Source organism: Manihot esculenta, chromosome 7, assembly GCF_001659605.2.
Source record: "Manihot esculenta cultivar AM560-2 chromosome 7, M.esculenta_v8, whole genome shotgun sequence".
NCBI classification, from domain to species: Eukaryota; Viridiplantae; Streptophyta; class Magnoliopsida; order Malpighiales; family Euphorbiaceae; genus Manihot; species Manihot esculenta.
The window spans coordinates 8,919,836-8,945,627 of NC_035167.2; the positions used below are offsets into that span (position 1 = coordinate 8,919,836).

General features: G+C 31.2%; 2 protein-coding genes across 2 annotated transcripts; one reads left to right on the forward strand and one right to left on the reverse strand.

Moving 5' to 3' along the window:
- Positions 1 to 444: 444 nt before the first annotated feature.
- Positions 445 to 1,605, reverse strand: LOC110618678 (zinc finger protein ZAT10). Its single transcript, XM_021761891.2, has one exon. It carries the CDS (start codon positions 1,385 to 1,387, stop codon positions 638 to 640), a length of 750 nt encoding a protein of 249 aa, XP_021617583.1. The 5' UTR covers positions 1,388 to 1,605; the 3' UTR covers positions 445 to 637.
- A 16,919-nt stretch (positions 1,606 to 18,524) lies between these two features.
- Positions 18,525 to 25,281, forward strand: LOC110619654 (ATP-dependent Clp protease proteolytic subunit-related protein 1, chloroplastic). Its single transcript, XM_021763180.2, has 9 exons — positions 18,525 to 18,887; positions 22,157 to 22,272; positions 22,463 to 22,666; positions 22,762 to 22,866; positions 23,004 to 23,066; positions 23,352 to 23,463; positions 24,482 to 24,543; positions 24,664 to 24,846; positions 24,932 to 25,281. The coding sequence occupies exons 1-9, from the start codon at positions 18,659 to 18,661 to the stop codon at positions 25,013 to 25,015; spliced, it is 1,158 nt and encodes a 385-aa protein (XP_021618872.1). The 5' UTR covers positions 18,525 to 18,658; the 3' UTR covers positions 25,016 to 25,281.
- Positions 25,282 to 25,792: the final 511 nt, after the last annotated feature.

A 25,792-nucleotide genomic window follows, 5' to 3' on the forward strand; every position in this document is an offset into this window, starting at 1 on the left:
AAAAGTGATTCATTAATTTTTTTTTTATATTATAAAGATTAAATAATAAATTTATTTAATAAGAATAATTTTTTTTTTTTGGAATTTGTGGCGTAGGATAATAGCATGGTTAGGCATAATATGAATAGGAAGTGGAGCAGAGATTATAAGTGTCGTAAGCCACGCAAAAAATGAAAAATCATAATGGAAACATGTGCATTAAAGACAAATTCCACATGGGAATGGCCTTAGCTGGTTCTTCCTTGTAAACACCTCCGCCTCCACCTCCACCACCACAACCACCGCCACCTCCCACTACCAGTAGTGATGGGTGCCTACTGTCCTTGCGCTGTTCACGCGGTTATGATTTTTTTTGAGACTTAGCATCTAAAAAATAAGTGAGATAACATAATTAATTAAAAATAAATAAATAAATCCTGCCATTGAAGAGAAAATCCAACCATATCAAAAAATTAAATTAATTATTATTATGAAAGATAGAGGATAGAAACATTAATTATAACATGAGACTTTCAAGAAAAACAATGAAAAAAAAATTTTCTGTACAGTACAGAACCATAAAAAAAAATTAAAATAAAAAAAATTCAAACATAATCTTTCTAATCATCCTAATCTGAAATCTATGTATCTCTGTAAATCAATTTTGCAAGGAAACGATCATTTCAGTTTCTTCTTGCTTAAGCAACAATGACAATCTTGGTTTCTTTCCAGGCAGAGGACTCTCCACTTCTTGCTCTCTAAACGCTCGTTGGTTGATACTTAAATCATTCGACTCAGGCACAGCCGGCAAATTCAGGTCAAATTCGAAGCCGCCTCCGCCGCCACGGCTTTGACTTTGACTTTGACTCTGGCTTGCTCCGCCTTCTGATGAGGTTATAGCGCTGCTGCTATTGTTGTTACCACCACCAATAGGGCCTTCATAGTGACGGCGCTTATGGCCACCTAAGGCTTGACCGGTGGGAAAAGTCCTATGGCAAATAGAACACTCATGGGTCCTACCACTGGCGGTGTTGGTTGTGGTGCTGCTGATGTTAGAGGATGAAGGGTTATCATTGGCGGTGGGGGTCTCAGAGGAGGATTTCTTATGGCTAGCCTTGTGTCCACCAAGAGCTTGATAAGAAGGGAAAGCCTTATTACAAACGGTACACTTATAAGAAAGAGTCAAAGCAGGCGGTTGTGGTGGCGGTGGAGACGAAAATTCAGCTTCTTTAGTGGTGCATCCGCCAGCGCCGCCGCGAGCAAGCATGATGAGGCAGAGAGCGAGATACTCATCCTCAGTAGGAGGGGATTCGCTGCGAGGTCTCTTGGATCTTTTCCTTTTAGTCCAGGTATCTTCATAACTAAAAGGAGTAGCTGTGGTGGGGGAATTCAGAGCTTCAAGAGCCATAACAGATTGGATTAATTCTAGAATTCTCGATGAAAGAAAGTGTGGGAAAGTGCGAGAAAACGAGAGAAAATAGAGGGAAGCGATTGCTTGGAGATGATGTGTGAGTAAGAAGTGGAGGGGAGGATTTATATATATAGAAGGGGGTAGGCTTGGGGGGCGGGGGAGGAGAGAATGGGAGAGTTGGTGAGAGAGTGAAGTCGGTCAAGTGAAGAGAGCACACAGCTGCAAATTAAAGAGAGGACTGATTCTAAGTCAAATCAATGGTACGCTAACTTTTTTAACTAGCAAAAAGAGAAAGAAATAGTAAATGGGCAAGTTGAAGATGTGGGTCTTTTGGGCGTGTGGTGCACGCTTTCGTGATTTTTGGGTCATCCATGACAAGGCAGGGTGGCGGATAAATTTAATTAAATCCTAGAAAAAAATAATATTATATATACAATGTACACATGTATTTATAATTTTAAACATTTTATTATAGCTTCTTTAAAGTAGTGTAAAAATCTTTTTTCATTTCAAAATTTTATTTTCTTCTCAACCAAACATGAAAAATGAAAAGTTTTTCTATTGATTTTTCTATTTTTTTTTTTCACTATCTAAAATTTTAAGAAATTCCCAAATTTAAAATTAATAAATTAGAAAGAGAAAAGCTTCCAAAAAAAGCACAAGAGAAATATCTCATATACCAAAAACCACCATTTTCCTCCCAAGAAAATGCCATTTTTGTTTCATTTTCACTCTCCATATTAATTATACAATTCCATGCCATGCCAATTTAAGGGATATTTCCTTTTCCCAACGTAAAATGCAAATAAAAATTTCACTTTCATACCATTTTCCTTATCACATCCCTACATATATTTCAAAATTATTTAATGAAAAATATTTTATATTTTATAAAATTAAATTCGGTCGTTATTCCATTAAATAAATTTTTATTATTTAATTTTTATAATTTAAATATTTATTTACTTGATTCTTTAATTAACTATAATATAAATCGATCAACGATTTGTTTGGCAAATAATTAAATAATTTATATAAATATTTTAACTTTGTAATTTTTAAATGAAAATAAACTAGTAAACGTCAGATACTAATTTTCCTTAATATAATTCATACAAATATAAATTAAAAAAATAATAAAAAAATATTAATAATAAGAACTTCACTTGTAGCAGCTAGCAGCCAGGCAGTCTTTTTCTAGAAGGCAGTAGCAATACCCTCTACTTCCTAGCTAGTTCTGAACCCTTCGAATTTTGACCACGTAAGATATACATCACGCCCTGCACGCGCTTATGCAGTTACTTAGGGAATGTGATAACTGTTAGTGGTTTTTAACTTTGCCTTGTCGCTTGTGTTGTGTGTGTATTGTTCCAAGTTTGAACATTCATACGCTTGGTTTTGTATTGTCTGTGTTTTTTTTTTGTTGGCTATCTAAAAAGACGGCCTATCTTCCTCAGGAACATCCCACTGTATGCCACGTGTGTTCCATTCATCTCATGATTAACTCTCCCGTTTTTTCTAGAAAATCCTTGCTCTTCTTACTTCCAAAATACCCATATTAATTTATTTTTTAATAAAATAAAAGTTTTGTTTCACATGTTAAAAAAATAATTTAAAAAATTCAATCTACTTAATTTTGAAATTATTTTTTTAATTTAAAAGATAATATTATATTTAATTAAATTAAAATTTTAAATGATTTTGTAATAATCACATTTAAAGTATAAAACGTGTGAAATTTAAAATAGTCATTGAATAATAAATAAAAATGGAGGGAAAGATAAGAGGGAGGGGTATTTATGTCAATAAAAAATACAGTTAGCGAGTACAGTTTTTTAACTTAGAAGTACTGAGGGGGAGAGAGTGCAGTAGCTTCACCGACGCGCAAGTGTCAGGACATACGGCACGTAACGCGTTCTTGTTATCTTTCATGCCACGTGGCACTTGAGTTTGGCTTCTTTCACATGCTAAAAGATAACTGACAATCAATCGGATAACTACCACCATCCTGCCGTCCATTTTCTTGGAATCTCTACCTGATTGCCACGTGGTCTCTGCTTATGTAACTTTCTGCCACGTAATACTCTTATTACAGTTGAACATCCCCGACTCTTCACAATTCTAGTGGCTGTTAGGCTCCCGGTTTCTTTCTCTTTTGTTTTTTAAGTGTTAGCCTGTCAGGCTTCCTGGTTGACGCAAGGGAAATAATTTTTCTTTTTGAAAAATAAATATTTTTGAAACATAATATTTTGAAATTTTATTCAACATTAAATTTTTAATCGTAATTACCGATTTTACGATTATTAATAAATTTATGTTTATATTTGTAAAAAATTTCTCTAATTCTTCTATTAATTTTTTTAAATTTATTCCAAACATATTCTATTAGTATGAATAACTGTTAATTTTTTAATTTTAATGTTAACATCTATTTAAAAAGTTAAAATTTTAATATTTTTACCGTTTACTAAAATTTAATATTTTAACTAAATCTGAAATAAATTATTATTATTAAGAGTAACATGTGATCGATTCAGTTTAAATTTAAATCGAATTGAATAAATTAAAAATTAAAATTTTAATATTTATAAAAATTAAATCAAACTAAGATTATAAATCAAATCGAACTGAATCGGTATGATTTGATTTAATTCAATTCAGTCTAATTGGTTTGAATTTTTAATAATTTTTTTATTTTTTATATTTTATTTTTAATATTTTAAAATTTAATTAGAATATTTTTAACTTTAATATGATCTAATATCTTTATATTAATAAAAATAATATATTATTATCAGTAATCGGTTCGATTTTTTTTTATTAAAATCGAACCGAACTGAAATAACCGAAATTTTTAAAATTAAAAATCAAATCAAATCGAAATAAATAAAAAATCGAACCGAATTTTTAAATTAATTCAGTTTGATCGATTTTTTCGATTTGAACTAAATATTGGTCACCTCTAATTACTATTGATTTCAACGATTCAAAATTTTGAAAGAAAAAAGAAAGAAAAAGTGATGGATAGTGTAATAAGGTAGGTTAAGCACATGCAATTGTAGAGAAATTAGAAAATGAGATGACTTAACATTAAGGAAGTTTGTTAAGAAATGGCTTGTATGAGTAGGATAATCAAGTGGGTTAATGGTATTTTTAGGCCTATTGGAAGATGGAAGAGTTCTATTGGACTTAAATTCTTTTTTTAAAATAAAAAAAAAAATTCCCATCCATTGATACCTTTACTTGGAATGGATTTAGTATTAATTTTATAATGAAGACGTTGAATTGTAGTTGATGATGATTAGTTAAGTGTTAATTATTATAATTTATTTGTTTTGTTGTTTGGTATAAGGTGGAGATAAGTGTAAACTCATGCCAATATAAAACTATGTGCCAATCTCATGGATTTTCAAGTCCCTTGATTTCTTTATTAATCTTTTCTGTTGATGGGTTTGTAGCTAATTATTTTTAATGACTAAATATATATTTATATCTTTTCATATTAATTAAAATTAATTTATTAATTACCTCAATTCGTAATCTATGAAACACATGAATTTATAAAATTTATGATAATTAAATATAAATTAATTATATTATCAATAATTTATTTAAAAAAATAAAAAAAATCATACATATAGTTGATTACACTCTAAATTTTATTGACTGTATTTTAAAATTTTAAAAAAGTATAAAAAAATATTATATAGTTTTTCTTATTTTTATTTTGAAGTCTGTAATTTAATTTATATCAAAATAATATTTATAGTATCGTATTGTTAGCAAATAGCAATAATTTTCTGACGTTATTAAAAAATATGATAAATAAAATATAATTATTAATTAAAAATATAAAGAAAAATCATATAGTTTCACTTATTTTCATTCAATTTTTATTAAATTAGTACTTTTTAATATGATATTCATATCAATATATCTGACGGTGCTTAAAAATTGTCGCTATTTACTAATGGTGTGATATATGTATGATTTTATTATAAATTAAATTAAAGATTTTTAAATAAAAAAATCGATAAAACTGTATTGTACTTTTTTAATATATTTTTAAATTTTTATAGATTAAAAAATTTAGATAAAAGTAATTTTAACATTTTATAAAAATTTTGGAGTTTTATCAATAAAATTTACAGTAAGATCAACAACAAATGATATTATTTATAATTTTTTCTCTCAAATGATCAATAATTAAAGCATAGAAATAAAAAGGAAAAGCAAATAATCTAACAAAGTTTGATGGGTAATTTTATCATTTTATAAAAATATGAAGCTCCACTGGTAAAATTTACCGTACAATCAATGATAAATAATATTATTTGATGTCTTAAAGATCTAATATAGGTTCAAGATATGTATTTCAAAACTTGATCCAGTTGGCTTATATCTTCATTCTTTTATCTTTTTTTCTTTTTATTCTCTAGTGATGCATAACCGTCATCCTGCACCAGTACATTTTGTCATTATTACGAGAATTCGTATGTATGAATATAGTGTCTTTTCCATCGTCAGGCGACAATTTAATTTATTTCGGCGCCATGTGGACACGATCTCAAATGTATAGAGTCTATTATCCTACTGACCCATCAGGTCAGTTGAGCTAGATTTCCCTCTGATAGGCCCGAGTCCTGTTCTATCCAGGCTATTTGCATGAAGTTAGGACAGCGTGCTAGTGGGTGGACCTGCGTAACGGGCTTTGATGAGGCTACGGTTCGACCTTCCTATATAGTTTTAGTTATGGTCAGGGTATCCGAGACTCAATAGTTATCAAGAGCCCCTTTACCCACTCGCTACTTATTCCATGATTAATGAGGGGGTAAATCCCGAAACTCCAATTATTACTGTGCGGCTCTAGGAGTGCTTTTTGCTTTTGTCAAAACATCTTCTCTCTGCGTTTACCCATTTCAAATTCGCACTTTTGATTTCACTTATGGTTCTTTCTCTTGCGCTACCTCTACTATCTTGCTCTCCTTCTTCTCTGTAATACCTGCTTTCTTAGTTTGAGGTACGTCTTACTCTTCTCATGACTTCAATTATCATGGGTCTGGTGTCCTCTATTACCCCTTCTTTCCTTTCTGATTTCTTCTCCAGCGACTATGCTAATACCACGATTTATAGGAATAAGGCTCCCCTTCCTAATGAAAGGATTGTCCTTCTCAATCCACCTCTTACGGGCTTAATAGACGCCCAGCAAGGGTGCAACTTGGTCTTTTTTGTCAAACAACGTGATTTCGGGCTGACCTTTCCTTTTATCCCTTTCTTTATTGAGGTCTTCTGTCACTTCAAAGTGACTCCTCATATGTTGTCTCCCAATTTCATTTTGTTTATGTGCTGCTTTGAGTCCGTTTGTCTGTATTGAGGTTTTGCCCCCTGTCGCTTTATTCTCCACCTTCTTCCGCCTCATTCGGTCTAACCATGTGTTCTACTACTTTGGTCCCTAGGACAGGGTTATTTATCTTCACTGGGTACAAAGACTCGATAAAAGGTCGCGTCGAGACCTTTGTGGTTGTCGAGCCGAAAGAGAGTTCGAGGATCAACTGGGATGTTGATCTCTCTTGGAGGGAAGTCCCTCAAGGCTGTAACGACTTCCTTAGGTTGACTCTTTTGGAACAAGTATGCCTTCTTCGATTGACCTCTGTAAGGAAGAAGTATGACATCAAGAAGTGCATATTCATATCCAGCCTTTGAGACTGCCGGAAAGCTGGTATTATTATTTTTCTGTTTTCTTCCTTGTTGCGTTTTCTTTTTATTATTTTGAGTTCTAACTGGATTGACATCTCTTTTTTCAGCTTTCGCTATTCCTATGGATAACATCAAGCTTCCTAAAAACTTTTTCCTGTCTCGGGAAAGCATGAGAGTGAACCTGGCAACCTTTAAGGCTAAAAAGATGGTGGCGAACATAACCCGTGAGACCATTCTACTACCCCTACCCCTACTTTGGTGTTGGTGCCTACAACAGGAGGTTCTTGATCTGCAGCCTCGAGGACGTCCGTTCCTACCAAAGTGCCAGCTCCAGCCAAGACTCTGGCTGCTCCTAAACTGGCTTCCAAGGAGCCTATTACACTCAGCAAGTCTGCCGAGAGCAGTTCGGAGGAGGGCACTAGAGTTGCCCTTTTGGATGTCCCACCTCTCCAGGCTGTGGGGGCCATAGTGATTGGAGGGGTAGCCGGCAAGCGGGCCTGGACTTTAGAGCCTGCTACTAAAGGTAGGGCTGCCAAATGAGCTCGTACTACAGAGTCTACGAGGACAGTCCCTCCCCCCTCCGCTGATAAGGGGAAGAAGGCCATGGAGCAGCTATCGCTGGCTCCAGAAAATGGGCTCTTGAATGCTTCCGAGGTGACTCATAAATCTTCGTCGGCTTTAACAGCCAAGATGCTCTGCAAGAAGATGTTTGGGGGAACTCTGGATGCCTTAGATCCTTATTTTCTGGTCCTCATTAGCCACCTTGCTCGCTCCACTAGGCAACATGCGATGTTCAACACTTGCTCTCTGAATGACCTCGGGGACAGCTTGAGAGAGATGTTCCTCATGGTAAATCATCTACCATTCTCAAGGGTATTTCTAACTTCTTTTAGGTTTTTAATTTTATTTTTCTATGGCAGGCTTGCGGGGTATTCCTAAAAATCGATGCCTGAAACCAGTATTTTTAGAGCTCGGTGGAGCAATGCATCACTGAGGAGCACCGGAATGAAAACATTGTTGCCACTGGTGAGGCCCGCAGATGGATCGTTGAGTTCCAAGGGGTTATTGAGGACCTCACTAAGCAACTGGGGGATATGAGGGAGGAGGTTGTCCAGGCCTCCCAACAAGTTTCTACAGCTGAGTCTCAGCGAGACGAGGCCTTAGCACAACTGTCCTCTTTAGAGGAGTCTTGCCATCAAAATAATGAGACTAGGGCCTAGCGTGATGAGGCTTTAGCTCGCACTACTATCCTCCAGCAGGAGTTCAACAAGCACATCGAAGACTTGAGAGGCATGGGTTCGATAGCGGAGAAGTCTCGTCTCTAGCAATAACAACTCCGTCAAGAGGTCACTGCTATAGAGGAGAGGTGTTTTGCATTATTAAGGGATGCCCGGGCTGCAGAGGATAAGGTCCAGCAGGCTTGTAAGGAGCGTTTGCAAGAGTACAAGGACTCTGTAGAGCTGATAGGCAAGATCCAGCAGGCCTGTGAAGCGCGACTGGAGGAGTGTGAGACCTCTACGGAGATGAAAGAGATAGTGTACAAAGAGGCCTATCGCATGTTTGCTTTGGGCTACAATCAGGGCTTTAAGTCAACTAGAGATGTCCCTTCCACTCCGTTGGCATACCTACGAGCCCCTGAAGTGGACTCTAATAGCAAGGAGGTGCGCTATAGAGTAGATGATAACCCTTTACCCAAGTATACTCCTCGCTTGCCTTTTGGATCTCAAGGGGAAGATACTGTAAATAACCCTATAAATGATTTAGTTAGTTCTGCTCCCTCTTCCCCTGCATCCCCTGTAACTCACTCCAATAATTAATAAAATTTTAAAATTTTGTTATTAGAACTCTGTCTATTTATTTTTTCTATTTATCAGATTTACTTGCATTTTTACACTTAGGCTATTTTTATGTATATTGCTTATAAACTGAACCGGATTGGTAGCTCGTTAGCTTGCTTTACTTATATTTCCATACTTAGGTTGTTTTTATGTGTACAGCCTGTGGACTTCACCGATCTGATAGCTTGTTAATCTTGTTTTACTTGTATGGCATCTTTTTTATTGTATTATTTTTTTTATTTATTGAATGCCTTAGCGTTTTTTGCCTTCTATTTTCTTGAAGCCTTTGTATGAGCTGGGTTTAGTTTTCTCACAGCTCCTTATTTTAACTTGTACTGCCTTTTAGCTAGTTAAGGTATTTGATTTTTATATAGTCCTGCCTTCAGGTTTAGGTGTGTTTTCTTTATATTTTTTTTCTGTTATTAGCATGCTTGTTGATGGGGTTTAGTAATAAGGCTTATTTTTGCTTTGATTTTGCCTTGGCTTTTCTTGCCTTTGGGCCTTAAGGGCACTAAGCTCATTTTCGAGGTCGTCATAGTGTTATAGCTCTGTGAGTCTCAAATTAACTTTTCAGTGGGCAATATTCTGTTATTAAGTTGGCATTATAATGCCTTAGGTTAATTTTTCATATGCTGAGCTCTACTATGAAGTTGGCATCATGCCTCAAACTAGTTTCTCTACATGCTGGGCTCTTTTATGAGATCGACATATCATTTTTCTATGATCCGAGCTCTTTTGTGAGATCAGAGCCAGAATTTTCGTTTATATTTTTGTGATCTGTGCCCTTTGGTAAGGTCGAACTCAGGTTTCTTTTCACTTGTATTCTTGTGATCCGAGTATTTTTGTGAGGTCGGAGCCAGGCTCTTGTTTGTTTGTTGAATTTTATGTGTGCCGAAGTCCTTTCTTAGGTCGGTAGCGTATTCGCCAGTTTAACTTTTCTTGGGCTTATAGCCTTGCTATTGTTGGGCCTTCGTCATGAGTCTTTATTCCTCCAATTGATTTTGTGGTGTCGGCGGTCATGTTCCGAGACCGGTCACTCACCTCATTGGGGTCTTCATCTCCTCAACTGGTTTTGCGATACCGACGGTCATGTTCCGAGACTGGTCACCTATCTCATTAAGAGCTTTGTCTCCCTAGCTAGTTTTGTGGTGCCGGAGGCCATATTTCGAGATCGATCACCTACCTCACTGGAATCTTCATCACCTCAATTAGCTTATTGAGGACTTTGTCTCCCCAGCCGGTTTTGTGGTGCCGACGATCATGTTCCAAGACCAGTCACCTACTTCATTAGGGTCTTCATCTCCTCAACCGATTTTATGGTGCCGACAGTCATGTTCTGAGACCGGCGGCACTGAGTCCCCTTTGTTGCAACATCTGTCCTAGCCAATGAGCAGTATTTTGGAGTTGAAGAACCATATTTTATAGCTTACGGTCATATAGGGTGGTTCGAGGCATGGTCCCTGTTGAAGTTGGCAAAGGGTTAAATAACACAGATGGTTGATTCAGTGGGGCGGTAGGACTAGAAAATAAGAACTATGCTCCTTTCCTAAGTAGAGCTCAGATTGTTTAAGGTGTTTCCAGTATGGTGTTTGACGTGATTGGCCATGCGGATCTCAGTAAGTTTGGTGAGGATGAGAATTTCAGTGACGAAAGGATCTCCTTCATTTTTCACAGACGGCGCCAATTGATGTTCTGAGATCCAATATAGAGTAGGCTCAAGGTATGTATTTGTAAACTTGGTTTGGTTGGTTCATGCCTTCCTTTTTTATCCTTTTCTCTTTTGTCCTTTAGTGATGCATAACCGTCGTCCTGCACCGGTACACCTTATTATTATCACGCGGAGCTGTAGATATGAATGTACTGTGTCCTTTTCCATCGTCAGGTAGCCATTTAATTCCCTCCGGTGCCATGTGGACACAATTCCAGATGTATAGAGGTCTGTTACCCCACTGACCCATCAGGTCAGTTGAGCTAATCTCCCTTCGATGGGCCCGAGTCCTGTTCTGTCCGACCTATTTGTAAGAAGTTAGGGCCGTGCGCTAGTGGATGGACCCACTTTTCAATGGGCCTGAGTTCTGTTCTGTCTGGTCTATTTGTACGAAGTCAAAGCCGCGCGCTAATGAATGGATACGCATAACGGATTTTGGTGAGACTATGATCCGATCTTCTTATATAGGTTTAATTATAGGTTTAATTATAGTTATGGGCAGAGTATTTGAGATCCAATACTTACTATTATTTATATTTTTTTCTCAGTTAACTTTTATTTAATTATTATGATTTTTTATAATTTTAAATATTAAATTCGTCATAATTTTAAGTTAGTATATAAGTAGGTATTTGTATTATTGGTGAAAGTAGGAGTTTGTGTTATTAACAACTCATTATTACAAATCGACAATGTATTTTTAATTATAATCTGTTAATTATTGTATTTGAAAATCAATTTTTTTAGTTTTTAAGAAAGTTGTGGTGAGAGTGATGGAGCTTTTTGGGTTGTGTGTGATAGTGAGATAATGGATATGGGAGTTGTGAAGATGATGATGATAATCATAATAAGTATTTTAATAATTAGATGACAATTTAAAATAATTTTTTCTTTTCTTTTTTCTTTTTTTGAAATTAAAGAGTGGCCATGTGAGGCATGCTTTGCATCTTACTTCTTAAATTATTATATAATCATATCAATTTCTTTTATTATATAATCATAGTCAATGAACCTATTTAATTTTTTAAAAAATTTATTATAAAAAATTCATTAATTAATTTTTTTAATTTAAAAAAATATATTAGTAATGTATAATCATAATTATATTCATTTTTTTCACACCAGGATCTTTAAATAAGAATAACTTTATAGCATCCACATATAATAATGTAATTTTTCTAATTTAAGCTGAGATACTCTAATTAAATTAAATTAAATATATTAAAATTACTTTAAATAATTTTAAATACATAATCTATATCGATTCAAAATATTAAATTTAATCAATTACAAGTGAGTTTTTTTTTAAGTTTTAAAACTCTATTTGTTTACATAAAATAAATTTTATTTAAAAAATATATTCCGTGAAAAATATTTTCTAATAAGTAATTTATTGCTTCACTCTTTCTGATGCCTTAGACCAATTTATATTCCTCGTCTTGTCCACCTTTTCTTTTTTCTTTTTTGCCAGTCTTTATCCAATTTGATATGTTGCAATAAAATATAAGAAATTGACACATTTTGATTATTCTCTTGGATGTTATATTTGGATTATATTTGGATTATTATTTTTATCATCAGAAACAAGTATTTTTTTATATAGCAAAGAGAGTATTAAACCCTTAAGTAAAGCCATGAGACCATATAACTCCAACAGTATCAGCTTACAAGTAGTAACGAGACTCCATAGAAGACGTTTTCAGAATTTACATTTCAAGAGAACTTCCAATTAACGATTTCGCTAAGTAATCCGCCACAAATAAACAAACATTTAGTTGGTTGAATTTTATATATATATATATATATATATATAAAACTATTGGTTGATTGCTTTCAAAAAAAAAACTATTCTTTGATTGAATTTAGATATAAAATTTCTCAATTTTAAAAATAACTCAAGTTAAAATATTTAATTTATAATTAATATTAAATTTTTTTTATCAATGCATTTTAATAAAGTCTAATCGAGTTAATATCAAAATTTAAAAAAAAGTTCAGCTCTACAGTCCAAAAAAAATTATAGAATTCAATCCAGAAGATATAAACGGATAGAAATCGACTCGAGAAGCATCCTCCACCGCACGGATCCAATACTGACGGCTCAAGCAAATCGTTGCACAACTACAGCAAAAACAACAAGCACCAAGCACAACTATAGCAAGATATTACCATTGCATACGTCTTCACAGCTCTAACTACACAATCATCCAAAAAAATTCACTGCCGACAAAATAGGAAACAACGATAAAATAAAAACTGCTAATCACAGTCGATGATATATAATCAGGATCCCGTAAATTCAAAGCCACCATTGTAGAGAAAGAAATGGCTCATAGCATTTTTAGTCTAATATAATTTTGAAGCCACTTTGAAAAAAGACGCCGATTATCACCGACCTCTGGCACACCCGGCAAAAGCAACTGAAGCAGAGTACTACCAAATCCATTGCTCAAACAGAACTCTAAAAAAGCAACACATAATAAATGAACCGAAAACAAACTAAACAGAAATAAACAAAGGATCTGTAAAAGGCACCTAAAGAAACTACCACGACTAAAAAAGAGTGTCACCTCCCTGGTTAGATACCACTTTTCTTCTCTTCTCTCTTGTCTCTCTTCTTTTTCTCTCATTTTTCTATTAGATGGGATGAGATAACATCTCATATCAAGCATTTTATGTGTTATTGAGTTTGGTTGAAATTTGGTACGTAATTTCAAATCTTGGCTAATTTGTGATTTATTATCATGTGCCAACTTTCAGAATTGTATGGGATTGGTCAAGTTTAGTTTTGTTTTTAGTGTTTCTATTTTATCAATTATTTTTATTAAAATAAATTCTCTCCATCTTATAATTTTTATCCATTTAAATTTTTCACACACATTTAAAAAATAACTTTTTATTATTTTTTAATTATATTCATTTAAAAATATTAAATTTTATTAAATATTAAGAGATATTTTAATAATAAATTAGAAGTTTATTTTAAAATAAAATAAAATAGAATAGAATTATAATAATTAATTTATATATAAAAAATAAATAGTAATTTAAATTTTAAATTTTAATAAATATTATAATTTTAAATTTTTAATAAAAATATTATAGTAATTTAATCCATCGAATTAGCTTATAAACAGAGTGTTTATATTAATTTATTTTTTTATTGATATTTATAAACTTGTTATATTAGTATAAATAAATAAATTATTTAAGTTTTAAAATTTATATGCAAATTTGACCTGCTTATAAATTATATAAAATATTTTTATAATTAAATTTAAATAAATTAAAAATCTAATAAAATAACATTTATATTATAATAGAATAAAAGGAATCGAATTAAAAAAAAATTAAATTGAACCGAAGAAATTTAGATAGATTAAATTCATTTATAGTTCATCTTGAGCCTTTTACTTATCTTGGGCTAATTTCAATTATGTTTTTTTTCGTTTTACATTTTTTTTCATAATCCGAAATGAAACTGATTAAAAATTTAAATCTTTAAAATAAAGAATTAAATGGGATTGATTTATCAAAAAAGTCAAATTAAATTTTTAAACTTAGGCTTCTATTTCTTTTACGGAAAATATTTTTTTTAAATATAATTATTAACTTAATTATAATCAACATTATGGTTTTTTTTTAATAAAAAAAAGATAAAAACCAGCTGAAATTCCATAGATTAATTAAGGATGAAAAAGAGAAGTTTTCTTATTCGTAATCCAATTGGGAAAGATAAATAAATGGAAGTTGAGAAGAAGAAACAAAGTTGGTGAAGTCATCCCTCACATAATCACTTTTCAATTGCAACAAAAAACCTAATTTTTAGGTTTCTTTCCTCACTTGTGCAACTCACTAATTTTATGGAAACCATTAGGACTTTCATGAATTATAAGCAAGAAAATTTGGACATACCCATTTATGTTTTTTTTTTAAAATAAAATAAATCAAGAAAATTTATTATAATTTCAAAATAATAAAAAAAAAATTTAGTTTCCAAATAAGCTTCAACTAGCTGTTTCATTTCCAAGCATATAAGTAATTTCATTTTCTTCCCTTCTTTTTAGACTTATTTATTTTTTGGACTAAAAACAATCTGCATTACAATTGGGATTTTTCATTCCTTTGGCTGATTGGGTTCAGCTTTACCATAAGATGTCAAACTTAACATGCTACCAAGGAAAATCCAAGTTTAATTCAGTGATAAACCAATTAAAGTATTTAATTACTTGTCGCTAACGGTTTTAATGACATACGAAAGCTTGGAGAAAGCATTCGGTCGGGTTGATTCGGTTTAAAATTAAACCAAATTAAATAAATTAAAGTTAAAAATTTTAAAATTTATAAAAATCAAACTAAATCAATTTTGGTCAGAAATTAAATCGAATCGAATCGATTTGATTCGGTTTGATTCAGTTCAGTTTGATCTGTTTAAATTTTTAATAATTTTTTTTTATTTTTTATATTTTATTTTTAGTATTTTAAATTTTAATTGAAATATTTTAATTTTAATATAATTTAATCTCTCTGTATTATTAAAAATAATATATTATTATTATTAATCAGATAGATTCAATTTTTTTGATTTTTTCTGATCAAAATCGAACCGAATCGAAATAACTGAAATTTGTAAAATTAAAAATCAAACTGAATTTTTAAATTAATTCGATTCAAATGATTTTTTCGATTTAAACCGAATATTGCTTGCCCTAACAAAAGCTATTAAATATGCCATTAGTGTTGATGTAATTTGAGGCATTGCTAAAGGTATTAGTCACAGTTCAAACCGTGGCTAAAGCTATTAAAATAATTTTTTACCTATTGAGATTCTCATTTCAGTATAGTTAGATTGAAATTGTCCAGCTTGTTCCCAAAGATTATAAAAGAGAATTATTCTCTGGATTTATTATCAATAATCTGGGTCTCTTAGGTTTATGCTCTCTCGAATTGCTGTCAGATTATTAACAAATGTCTTTTGGATTTGAATAAACCTACCCTAGTAATCTCCTCCTTTATGAAAATGGTAATATTTGAGTATCAGATTTCATTCTCTCCACCTCGGCCAAAGAACAGAATGTGATATTTAGGAGTAAAATAATATTTTTAAGGGGAATTTTGATATTTTCACCTTAATAAATGGAATCTGTTAAAATAATCTAATAGAAGGACTATACAGTTGTATTTGTGAGTAATCGAAAACATTTTAATTAAATTTAAGAATTATAAAGACTCACTAATAAATTTATTAAACTTTAGGGACTTAATAGTAATTCTCTTTTAATATATTTTGAGGTGTTACTAAAAGTGTTAGTAACGATAGTATTGTCGCTAAAAGATGTTAGTAAAAGAATTATTATTACCGGCACTCATAAGTTTAGTCCTGTTAACTCTATCTGAATAAATTTGAGATATCTCAGATTCTACTCCTTCAATTCTCAATTTTCAATTCAAAAAATAAAATTATTATCACTAAAATTAATCTAATATAATTTAGAGATTATAAAAATTACAGTTGATAAACCTTATTAATTTTTAATTAAATTTAAATAAAAAATCAATTAAATTTAAGAAATAAAATTATTTTTCTAATTAAAAAAATATTTATATAAATTTAGGTGCGGTTACTTCACACATTTAATTATATTATAGAATTATACAAAATAAATTAATATTTAATTAAATAATTTATCTTCAATTTATTCGTTGTGAAAGTTTAATTCACAATAAATAGTGCTAAATTTAATAATATTATAAGTATTTATTTTTTAATAACTTTATACGTAAGAGTCCATTAATTTAAAATAAAAAATTATTAATTTATTTTACAAAATTCTATTAACAATGTTAAACTTATATAAACTCTTTTACTATTAATAATATAATTTTATTATATATAGCATTAAATTTGAATAAAAAATAACATAGATTTTAAATTTAAATGTAAAACAATATATTCAATTTAAAGTTTTTAAATATTAAAACAATATATTTCAGATAATTTTTTATGAAATTTTATCGATTAGAACTATTTTTTAAAGGTTTTAAATTATAATAAAAATAATTAAAGACTTCAAACAGAAAAAATTAAAATATTAAAATTTATGTAAACTTTATAATTAATTTAATTAATAAAATTTAAATTAAACTCATTTGTATGAAAAATTTTAAATTATTTATCTAATAAAATTATTATTTTTATTAATTTTAATCCACATAAATTTTAATTAAAATTATTTATTAAAACAATCTCATTAATAATCATTAGAGATATTTAAGTGAAATAATTTTTAAATTATTAATTCACTAAAAAACTAGTGATTTTATGTACTTTTTATTTTTATTTTTTATTTCATTAATATTTTTAATATTCATTAATTAAATTTAACTTTTTATTTAATTTATAATTTAAAAATATGAATTTATTATTTTAATAATCTTCTTAATATTTATCTAATATTTAAACATGTTATTTTAGTAATTTTTATTTTAAAATTAATTTAATAGTATTTAAATTAATTAAGATCTTACTTTAGATTTTTTAATAAATTCTAAAATTAATTTAAACTAATAAAATTATAATCTAATATATATCCTTATTTAAAAAATTTAATCTTATTATATTTTCATATATCTTTTAAAATTTTCTTAACTAAAAAATTAATTTATTCATAATTATTGCACTCATAAACTTAATCTGTTGATAAGAGCATATAAGTAAATTTGATAAATCTCAAATTTTACCATCCCGATCCCCACCCAGTTTTCAGTTCAAAAAAAAAATTATTCGTAGTTATTCATAAATATCATAGTCTCAAGAACCATTGCACAAAGAGTGAAGTATTGGGCCAACCACCATTGTTGTTAGTAGAGTTCTCTAGTAAACAAGGGTGGAAGGGAAATGGGCCCTCAATTTAAAGGAAAAAAAAATTACTTTCTCTCAAATTTTGATAAATTTAAGGGTGTATTTAATTATAAAAAATAATTTTTTATTTTTTATTTCTAATTTTATTTTCATTTTTTAATTTTATTCTCCATGAAAAAATTTAAAAAACATGTTTATTTCATATAATATTAGAAATTATTTTCAATTAAAAATTATGTTCAAATTATAATTATTTTTTAGAAAATATATTTTTTATAATATTTTCTACCTTAATTTTTGTATTAATTTAAAATAAAAAGAAAAATTCATGCATTTTAAATAAAAAATTTTTATACATACTTAAATATATAAATATAATTATTAAGACTTAATTTTTTTACTTTGAAAAATCGTATTTGTTCAATATAACGAAGAAAATATAGAAAATAATTATTTCAGTGTTTTTTATTTTTTAAAAAATTTGAAAAATAAAAAAATTATTTTCTGTTTTCTAATTAAAGTAAAAAAAATTAAAATTAACATTTTTTTTAATTTTTTTGAAAAACAAAGAAATTTTTTTTAGAAAACTGTTTTAGTAAAGTGGTTATTTTATGAAAGATTATTAAATTAATAAAAGTAGTGATATTTTCAATTTAATATAATATATATAAAGATAATAACCTATTTTTGCATTTAATAGTTTTATTAATTAGGATACAATTATTTCAATAATACATTTTTCAAAGAATTTTTTTTTTCAATTTTTTGACATTTAAAATGAAAGAAAATTAAAGATATTAAATCATTTTTAAATAAAAATGATTTTCTTTTCAATTACAGAAACTTTTATTAATAACATTAAATTTTTACTATATAAATTTATTAATAATTTTTATTTGATTTATTTTATTGAAAATTAATTTATATTAAAAATATCTTGAATGTAAAAATTGTTTTTGCGAAATAAATGAAACCCAAAAAAGAAAATTGAATATTGAAAAAATAAAAGAAGACAAAAATAGAACTCAAAATAAAATTCCCAAATCGCAAAAGCCTGAAGCTTCCACTGTCCGGCGACCAACTAGCCAAGTAAGCGTGCAAAGAGAGGTCGAATCGTGAGCAGCTTTTCGAGAAATCGCTCCCTCACTCAATCTCTCAGGAGCATGGCGACGTCTCTCCTATCTCAGCTCTCAACCCTAACTCCAGAACTGGCGAGTCCATCGACTGGCCTCCCTAAATCCTCTTTTCTCTCTAGTACTAAGCTCGTCTTCTTAACCAATCCAAGAAAACAGGGATTATTTCAACAAAGATGCTACAAGCCCCCTTCTGCATCTGGGAAGTCTTTCGACCACATTCCCAAGCAGTTTAGACAAGAAAATCTCAAGGATGGATGTCAGTCTCTTCCTCCCTCGCCATTTTTCTCTTATTTTTTTGGTTTTTTTTTTTGTTGTTTATTCCTATGATTTTTGGTTATGGGAGTGATTTGGGTTTCCTCAATAATAAGTAGACTGTGGGTTTTGGGCTATTATCAATTATCAATGGAAAAAAAGTGATAAATATGGATATTGAATTTTATTTATTTTGCCTAACTGGGTCGGTTTCTAGCTTTGGTATTGTGTATTAGCCAATAGAGCGTGGCCTGATAATATGTTTGTGCTTGAAAATGGGTTTCTCAGAAATTAAAGGCAGAGTGTGCTTAGTCACCCATTTTTAAGATTATGCAGTGCTTGTGGTGTAATTATGTGCTGAAAGATACTGCGTAAGTTGAAAGTATCTGCCATTTGAATTGCACTGAAATGATAAACTGCCAATAGCTATAAGGTCTTGAATGGGGGATAGGCTCTATTTTTGTCGTATGAATATAAAATTATTCATACTGGCAGCTGTGGCGTTGAAACTCATTTATCTTGGCAGCCTTGTATATATATATAATGTTAAGCGTCTCTAGAAACTACACTTACTATTCAGCTCTGGCACCAGACAAGATTCTTTTGGAATTTCCAATATGTTCCCGCAAATATTTTTGGCAAGATGAAAAATCAATTCGAATGATCAGTACATGTAATTTTTGGGAGTTGGGTTGGGAAACTGTCCCATTAAGGTCTGGGAAAGAAAGTTGAATATCTTTTGGCTGTGCTTAATAGCTTAAAGATGATACTTCTGAATAATCTGTAAAGATTCAGGAGAAACATGGATTTATAAGAGCTGTAAAATAAAATGTTAAGATATACCAAATGGTGGATTGTTCATGGCAACCATGTTCAATTGTACCATGACCTCACCTTATGGGATTTCTATCTGCAACAATTTGCCATGCTAGTTTCGCTTGTTTCATGTCAAACCAGGATGTGTTGTCTTTTTGTCTTGTAACATAGTTTATATGGGACCTTTCCTTGAAGATGAGAGTTGATGGTTGTGAGGAAGGTTCTTGGAATAAGCTGTTTTGTTGTAAAGATTAGTAGGTGCCTTGGCCTGAGCAAATTTTGATTTTCAAATAGCTACTAATGAATTGGTGTTTCTTTGGATTTTTTGACTTCTTTTTCATACAAATTAAGAGAGCATGCAAAAGTGACAACTGAGGGTGGGCATAAGAGTTTTTTTTTTTTTTTTTTTTTTTTTTTTTCCATTTGCTCATCCTGGATACAGGATGATGCTAGACTGTTATTAATCTATTAGTGGAAGAGAAAAGCAACTAGGTGGTAGCCTCTTTAGTCTGAATAGCTTAGTGAGATGGTGGAGTGATGGTTGCTTAATTAGATTTTAAGTGTTAATGCACATGGTGACTTGAACTAGCCAGGTATGCAGAAAGATGAAGGTAATTGTTCATGACACTCATGACTTGGATGGAAGAATTTGTGTGAAAGAAAATATTGAGGTGAAGATAATTGTTCATGACACTCATGACTTGGATTGATGAATTTATGTGAAAGAAAACGTTGAGGTGTAACTTATTAAGACAATACAGCACCTTATCAGCATAATTGCACATTTAAGTCCTTTTGAGTAGGGGTGTTGTGGTCTGGTTTGCTTCCAATTCTTTCTAAAAATTGGAAACAAGCCAAACATTGCCAAATTTTCAGTTCCAGTTTGGGACAGTTCAGTCCTTTGATATTTTGGGTTGGTTTTAGTTCACTTTTTGGTTTTTCTTTTTTAGTTTGGATCTTGATTTTTCAAAGGATTTTATGTACTTTCTGCCATGGATAGTCACATTACCATTTAAGTTATAATGTTAGTTACCATTTAACAATATGAAGACTTTTTATATTTTTGATCTACTATATATATATACAAAAGTTATTTCTTCTACTAACTTAAATTTAATGTATTAATATAAAACAATTAATAACTATTATTAAAACCTCAACCTATATTGCAAGTCAAATTTATTGAATTCTTACTAACATGTTCCCATAAATCATGTCATCTTTACCACTAGAATAAGAAAATAATTCTAATCAAACTATTCAAATTTATTAATGTGTAATTTTTAATATTAATAAAGGAAACGAGGGTTTTCTTTTTACAAAAATTTTTAATTCACACACGTGTATATATATATATATATATATATATATATATATATATATATATATATATATATATTTGTGTGTGTAAAAAATTGGGTTTGGATTCAGTTCTTCAGTTCAATTAGGTCTGGATTTGGTTCTGTTTTCAATTCAGGATTTTGATAAAGATCCATAACTGCACCAAAACATAACATATGTTTAGTTTGGTTCTTACAGTGTCTGTCTTTTTCCGTTCCTGTTTCGTTTGGTTCAAGTTACTTAAGAACCATGCTTAGGCCTACTTTTGAGTGTTATGTCAATTGGCCTCATTTGGCTTGTACAACTCTACTTGGGAATTACTTGCTGGGAAGTGATAAGCTTTTAGTGTTTGGTTTACAAATATTTTCCTTGGAACTGCACAAACATTTTATTAGTTCATTTACAAACTTTCTAGGAAGTGTATTAGAAAACCTAATAAGGTTACTTTATTATCAATAGAAAATTTTTCTTAGGAAAGTATCTAACTGTTGTAATTCCCAGGAGTTAGACTTCCTTGGCTGAGCTCACTCCCTATCCCTGCAAACCAAATTGTGCATAGAGTAATGCACGAAATGGGAGCCTAGGGACACTGATCTGTTAGGCCAAGTGAAGGCAATTTTCTCACTGCTAGAAATTATCTTGTTCAATCAACTGTTAGTTACTGTATAGTGTATACTGTATAGGTTGTACAGTTAGCCTTGAATGACTTCAAATAATTTTTGTGTTCAAATGTTCTACAGTTATTTATTCCTTTAAATGTGACATTAACATGAGAAGCAGTATTCATATGTAATTTTATTGCTGAACAAAGTCACTAACTGCATTGTTATCAGAAGTTGAGTAATTGGATGATAGGTTAGAAAACCGCTTTTTGATTTTCATGAGTGCAGATAGTTATTGATGCTTAGAAAACCCAATCCATGTTGTGTAAGTGCAATTTTTCCTGCGCTACACACACATGCGCGCGCGAAGTCACCTCTCTATCATAATTTTTTAAAGCCCTTATTATTATCTTGTGACTTGCAAATTTCCCAAGAGCTCTAAATTTTGTGTTTCATTCCATAAACAAGAAATAATTTCAAATTCTAACTTTCCTTTCTCTACAAACATCTGCAGTGATGGAAAATTACAAGAATGTCCCACGACATCTTTATGGGCTTACTCCTTCACAACTGGACATGTTCATGACTGAAGATAATCCTGTCCGTCGACAGTCAGAAAGTGTTACAGAGGTTTTTCTCTTTTTATTCACGCAATAAAAATATGAAATCATATATTTGGATTGGAGTTGATATAGTAATAACAATTGTGCATTACTAATCATTCTTTGTTGCTTGTTGGAAGTTGATTTCTTCTACACCCTAAATCTTATGGCAAATCAATCATCTTGATAAGTTCTTGGTCACTGACAACTCTTTACAGGAAAGTATCTCTTCTAGAAATAATTATTTGGAGCATGGGGGAATGTACAGTGCATCAGGGATGATGGATAGGGGTCCTTCAAAATATAGTATGAGCGTTAGCATGTACCGTGGAGGAGGCAGAGGATATGGGAGACCTAGGAGTGCTCCTCCTGACTTGCCTTCTTTGCTCTTAGATGCTCGGATATGCTATCTGGGGATGCCAGTGAGCTACTGCACCTCATCTCAGTTCTATTCTTGTTAATGGCTTAAATTGTTTCATTGCATGTCCCATCTTGATGTGTTGCCTGACTCCTGCAGATTGTACCTGCAGTCACTGAGCTTCTTGTTGCTCAGTTTATGTATTTGGATTATGATGACTCCTCAAAGCCTGTATATCTGTACATAAACTCATCTGGGACACAGGTAGGGACATTCTTCTTCTCTCCCTTCTAGCCAAACATTGCTTTTGATCTCTAGAAGATGCTGACTATCATTCTGAAGATTCCTGAATCTCATTCACTCACTAAAATATATTTACTTGTCTTTGTTAATTGGCCTAGAATGAGAAGATGGAAACTGTTGGTTCTGAAACAGAGGCATATGCCATTGCTGATGCCATGGCTGTAAGTATTTGATCTTAGTTTTTGGTGAATAAATAACGTGAATAATCAAGATAAAAATGGATGCTAATAACTTTATTATCCAATTACACTAGGCCGTGGCATATTGTCTCAATTCTCAAGTGCTAAAAATCTTGTGAAAGGTCCCTTTTGTTTATACTATATGGTCTTTTGTATATGTATATAGTTATATTTGTGGTTTTCAATTAGTTTATCATCCTTTTTAACCACTCATTTATTGTGCTTGAAACTAATTTTGCCCTGTCCCTTTTTATATATTTTTTCAAGTATTGCAAATCAACTGTCTATACCGTGAATTGTGGCATGGCATATGGTCAAGCAGCAATGCTTCTTTCTCTAGGCGCCAAGGGATATCGTGCTTTACAGCCAAACTCATCCAGTATGATCTTACTTTTCTTTAAATTTTAAAATATTAGCATGGCATTTTTGGTGGATGTATTTTGTTATGTGGAACCTATTATGGCTGTAATGTGATTTTCTCATCTCTGTTTACTTTTTAACTAATTAATGCTGGGGAACCTTGTATTAGATTATAGCTTTTAAAATCATTCCTTCCACACTTTTCTGACCTTATCTTGTAAAAGTTCTATTTTATAATCTAAAGTATGTGTGGAAACAACTGGACAGACTGATGTTAAGTCATACAACCTTTAAATAGTGATTATCTATTTTTTGTGTTTCCACTGTCTAGAATACAGGAATTCTGAGATATCAGGTGCCTCTCGACTTGAGTTTCTTAGGACTAATACTTAAGTATGGATAATTTAGTTGATTTCCTCCTTAGCACCTCCCTTCCCCAATGCACTACCAATTCGATTTTGCTTTTATTTATTTATTTTTCAACATTATTGCCTTTGATTATGAGCTCAAAAATTGATTAATCTTGTGAGGTCATGAATTGCTTGTTACTTTTAAGGGTAAATAGTGAAATTCAAGAGATTTCCCCTCAATTATTTAATTGTTTTGATAATAGAGTCAGTTGCTTTCATTCAAATTGATATCTTCCCCTTTATTTTTCTGACTTCCCCGTAGTATGTAGCCCAATGGTGGGATCCAAACATATACGAACCTGACCACAGAAATGCCAATTTTAAATTCACTTCCTCTACGTGCTATTGGACAACGTCACTTTGTTTTCCATCTTTATCCTACCATTTTGAAGCCTCTTATTTTAAATATAAGTTTCTGTGGTAGAATCTCTATTCTTGCAACCCATGTCCTATGGTGTTGAGAACTTGTATTTCTTTTTCTCGTAGTTGGTAAGCTTTCAGTTTAAACTTACCCATACAGCCTGTTGATAGCTATGCTCGTCATACAGTAGATTAGGGTGAAGGATTTGGAATAGGATTCAGAAAATATATGCCATGTCTTCTAACAATGTCATTTTCGAATTTCAGCCAAGTTGTATCTGCCAAAAGTTAACAGATCAAGTGGGGCTGTGATAGATATGTGGATTAAGGTTCTCCTCTCTCTCTCTCTCTCTCTCTCTCTCTATATATATATATATTTTTCACATGTGTTGTAATTTCACTTATTCTTTAACGTACACTTCTCTTTCTTCTATTAAATTCTTTATTAGGCCAAGGAACTTGAAGCAAACACCGAGTATTACATTGAACTTCTAGCAAAGGGAACTGGGAAGACAAAGGAAGAAATTAATAGAGACATCCAGCGACCAAAATATCTCAATGCACAAGGAGCTATAGATTATGGCCTTGCAGATAAGATAGTTGACTCAAGTGATGATGCATTTGAGAAACGGGTACCATTTTCATTACAATCTGTTATGTTTTCCATTGCATTGGATCCAATATCATGCAATTCAATAATGAGTTTTTGATATTCAGGATTATGATGCCTTGCTTGCTCAATCAAAAGCCATGAGGGCAGCAGCTGCTGGGCCGAGAGCCGCCCCTTCAGGATTAAGGTAATCACATGGTATAACGTGGTAATATGGAGGAGATTATCAAGGAAGTTTATGCATTTGATGGTGGAGCTAGTTACTGTGTCTAGATAGACCTTGTTCAATGTTCTTGTTTCTAAATGCTACAGCCAATGTGTTTATTGGGTTAAGGGCTACGTAAAATCTACGTGTAACGAAGGGTCTGTCTTAAGAAATACTGTAATACAAACACCTCAATGCTTGTTCTTCCTGTTGCTTTGATTCTATAACATAATTTTGCTAGTTATGGGTTTATTCCCTCCTCTCTCTCTCTCTCTCTCTCTCTCTCTCTCTCTCTCTCTCTCTCTCTCTCAGAGCATTGCCCAGATTCAAAATTTTTAGTTGGGAATTGGAAGCTTCGTTAGTTTTATAAAACTTTTTATTCATTAATTTCGGCAGACAGAATTTTCTGGTTTACAAAATAAAATCTACAGAACTAGGCTAAAAAGTTCTGTAAAAACAAATTATAGGTATAAAACCCAAGGCACAAACAAACAAATATTTTCTTGGGCCACTGGAAAGCCCAACAAATTTATATGGACTGGTCATTTTGCAAAAAAATTTATAAATAATTTGGCAAGATCAATAGTATTTGAATGTTATTATTTTCCATGAACAGGTCATTATAAGAATCTAGTAAGCAAACTTCATTATAGCGATAAAATTGAAACAAAATCGCTCTATTTACAGCTTAGGCTGTTTTAGAGCTCATAGCCTAACATGAGTGCCATCCTTTTAAGTTTATTAAATAATAACAATAATACAA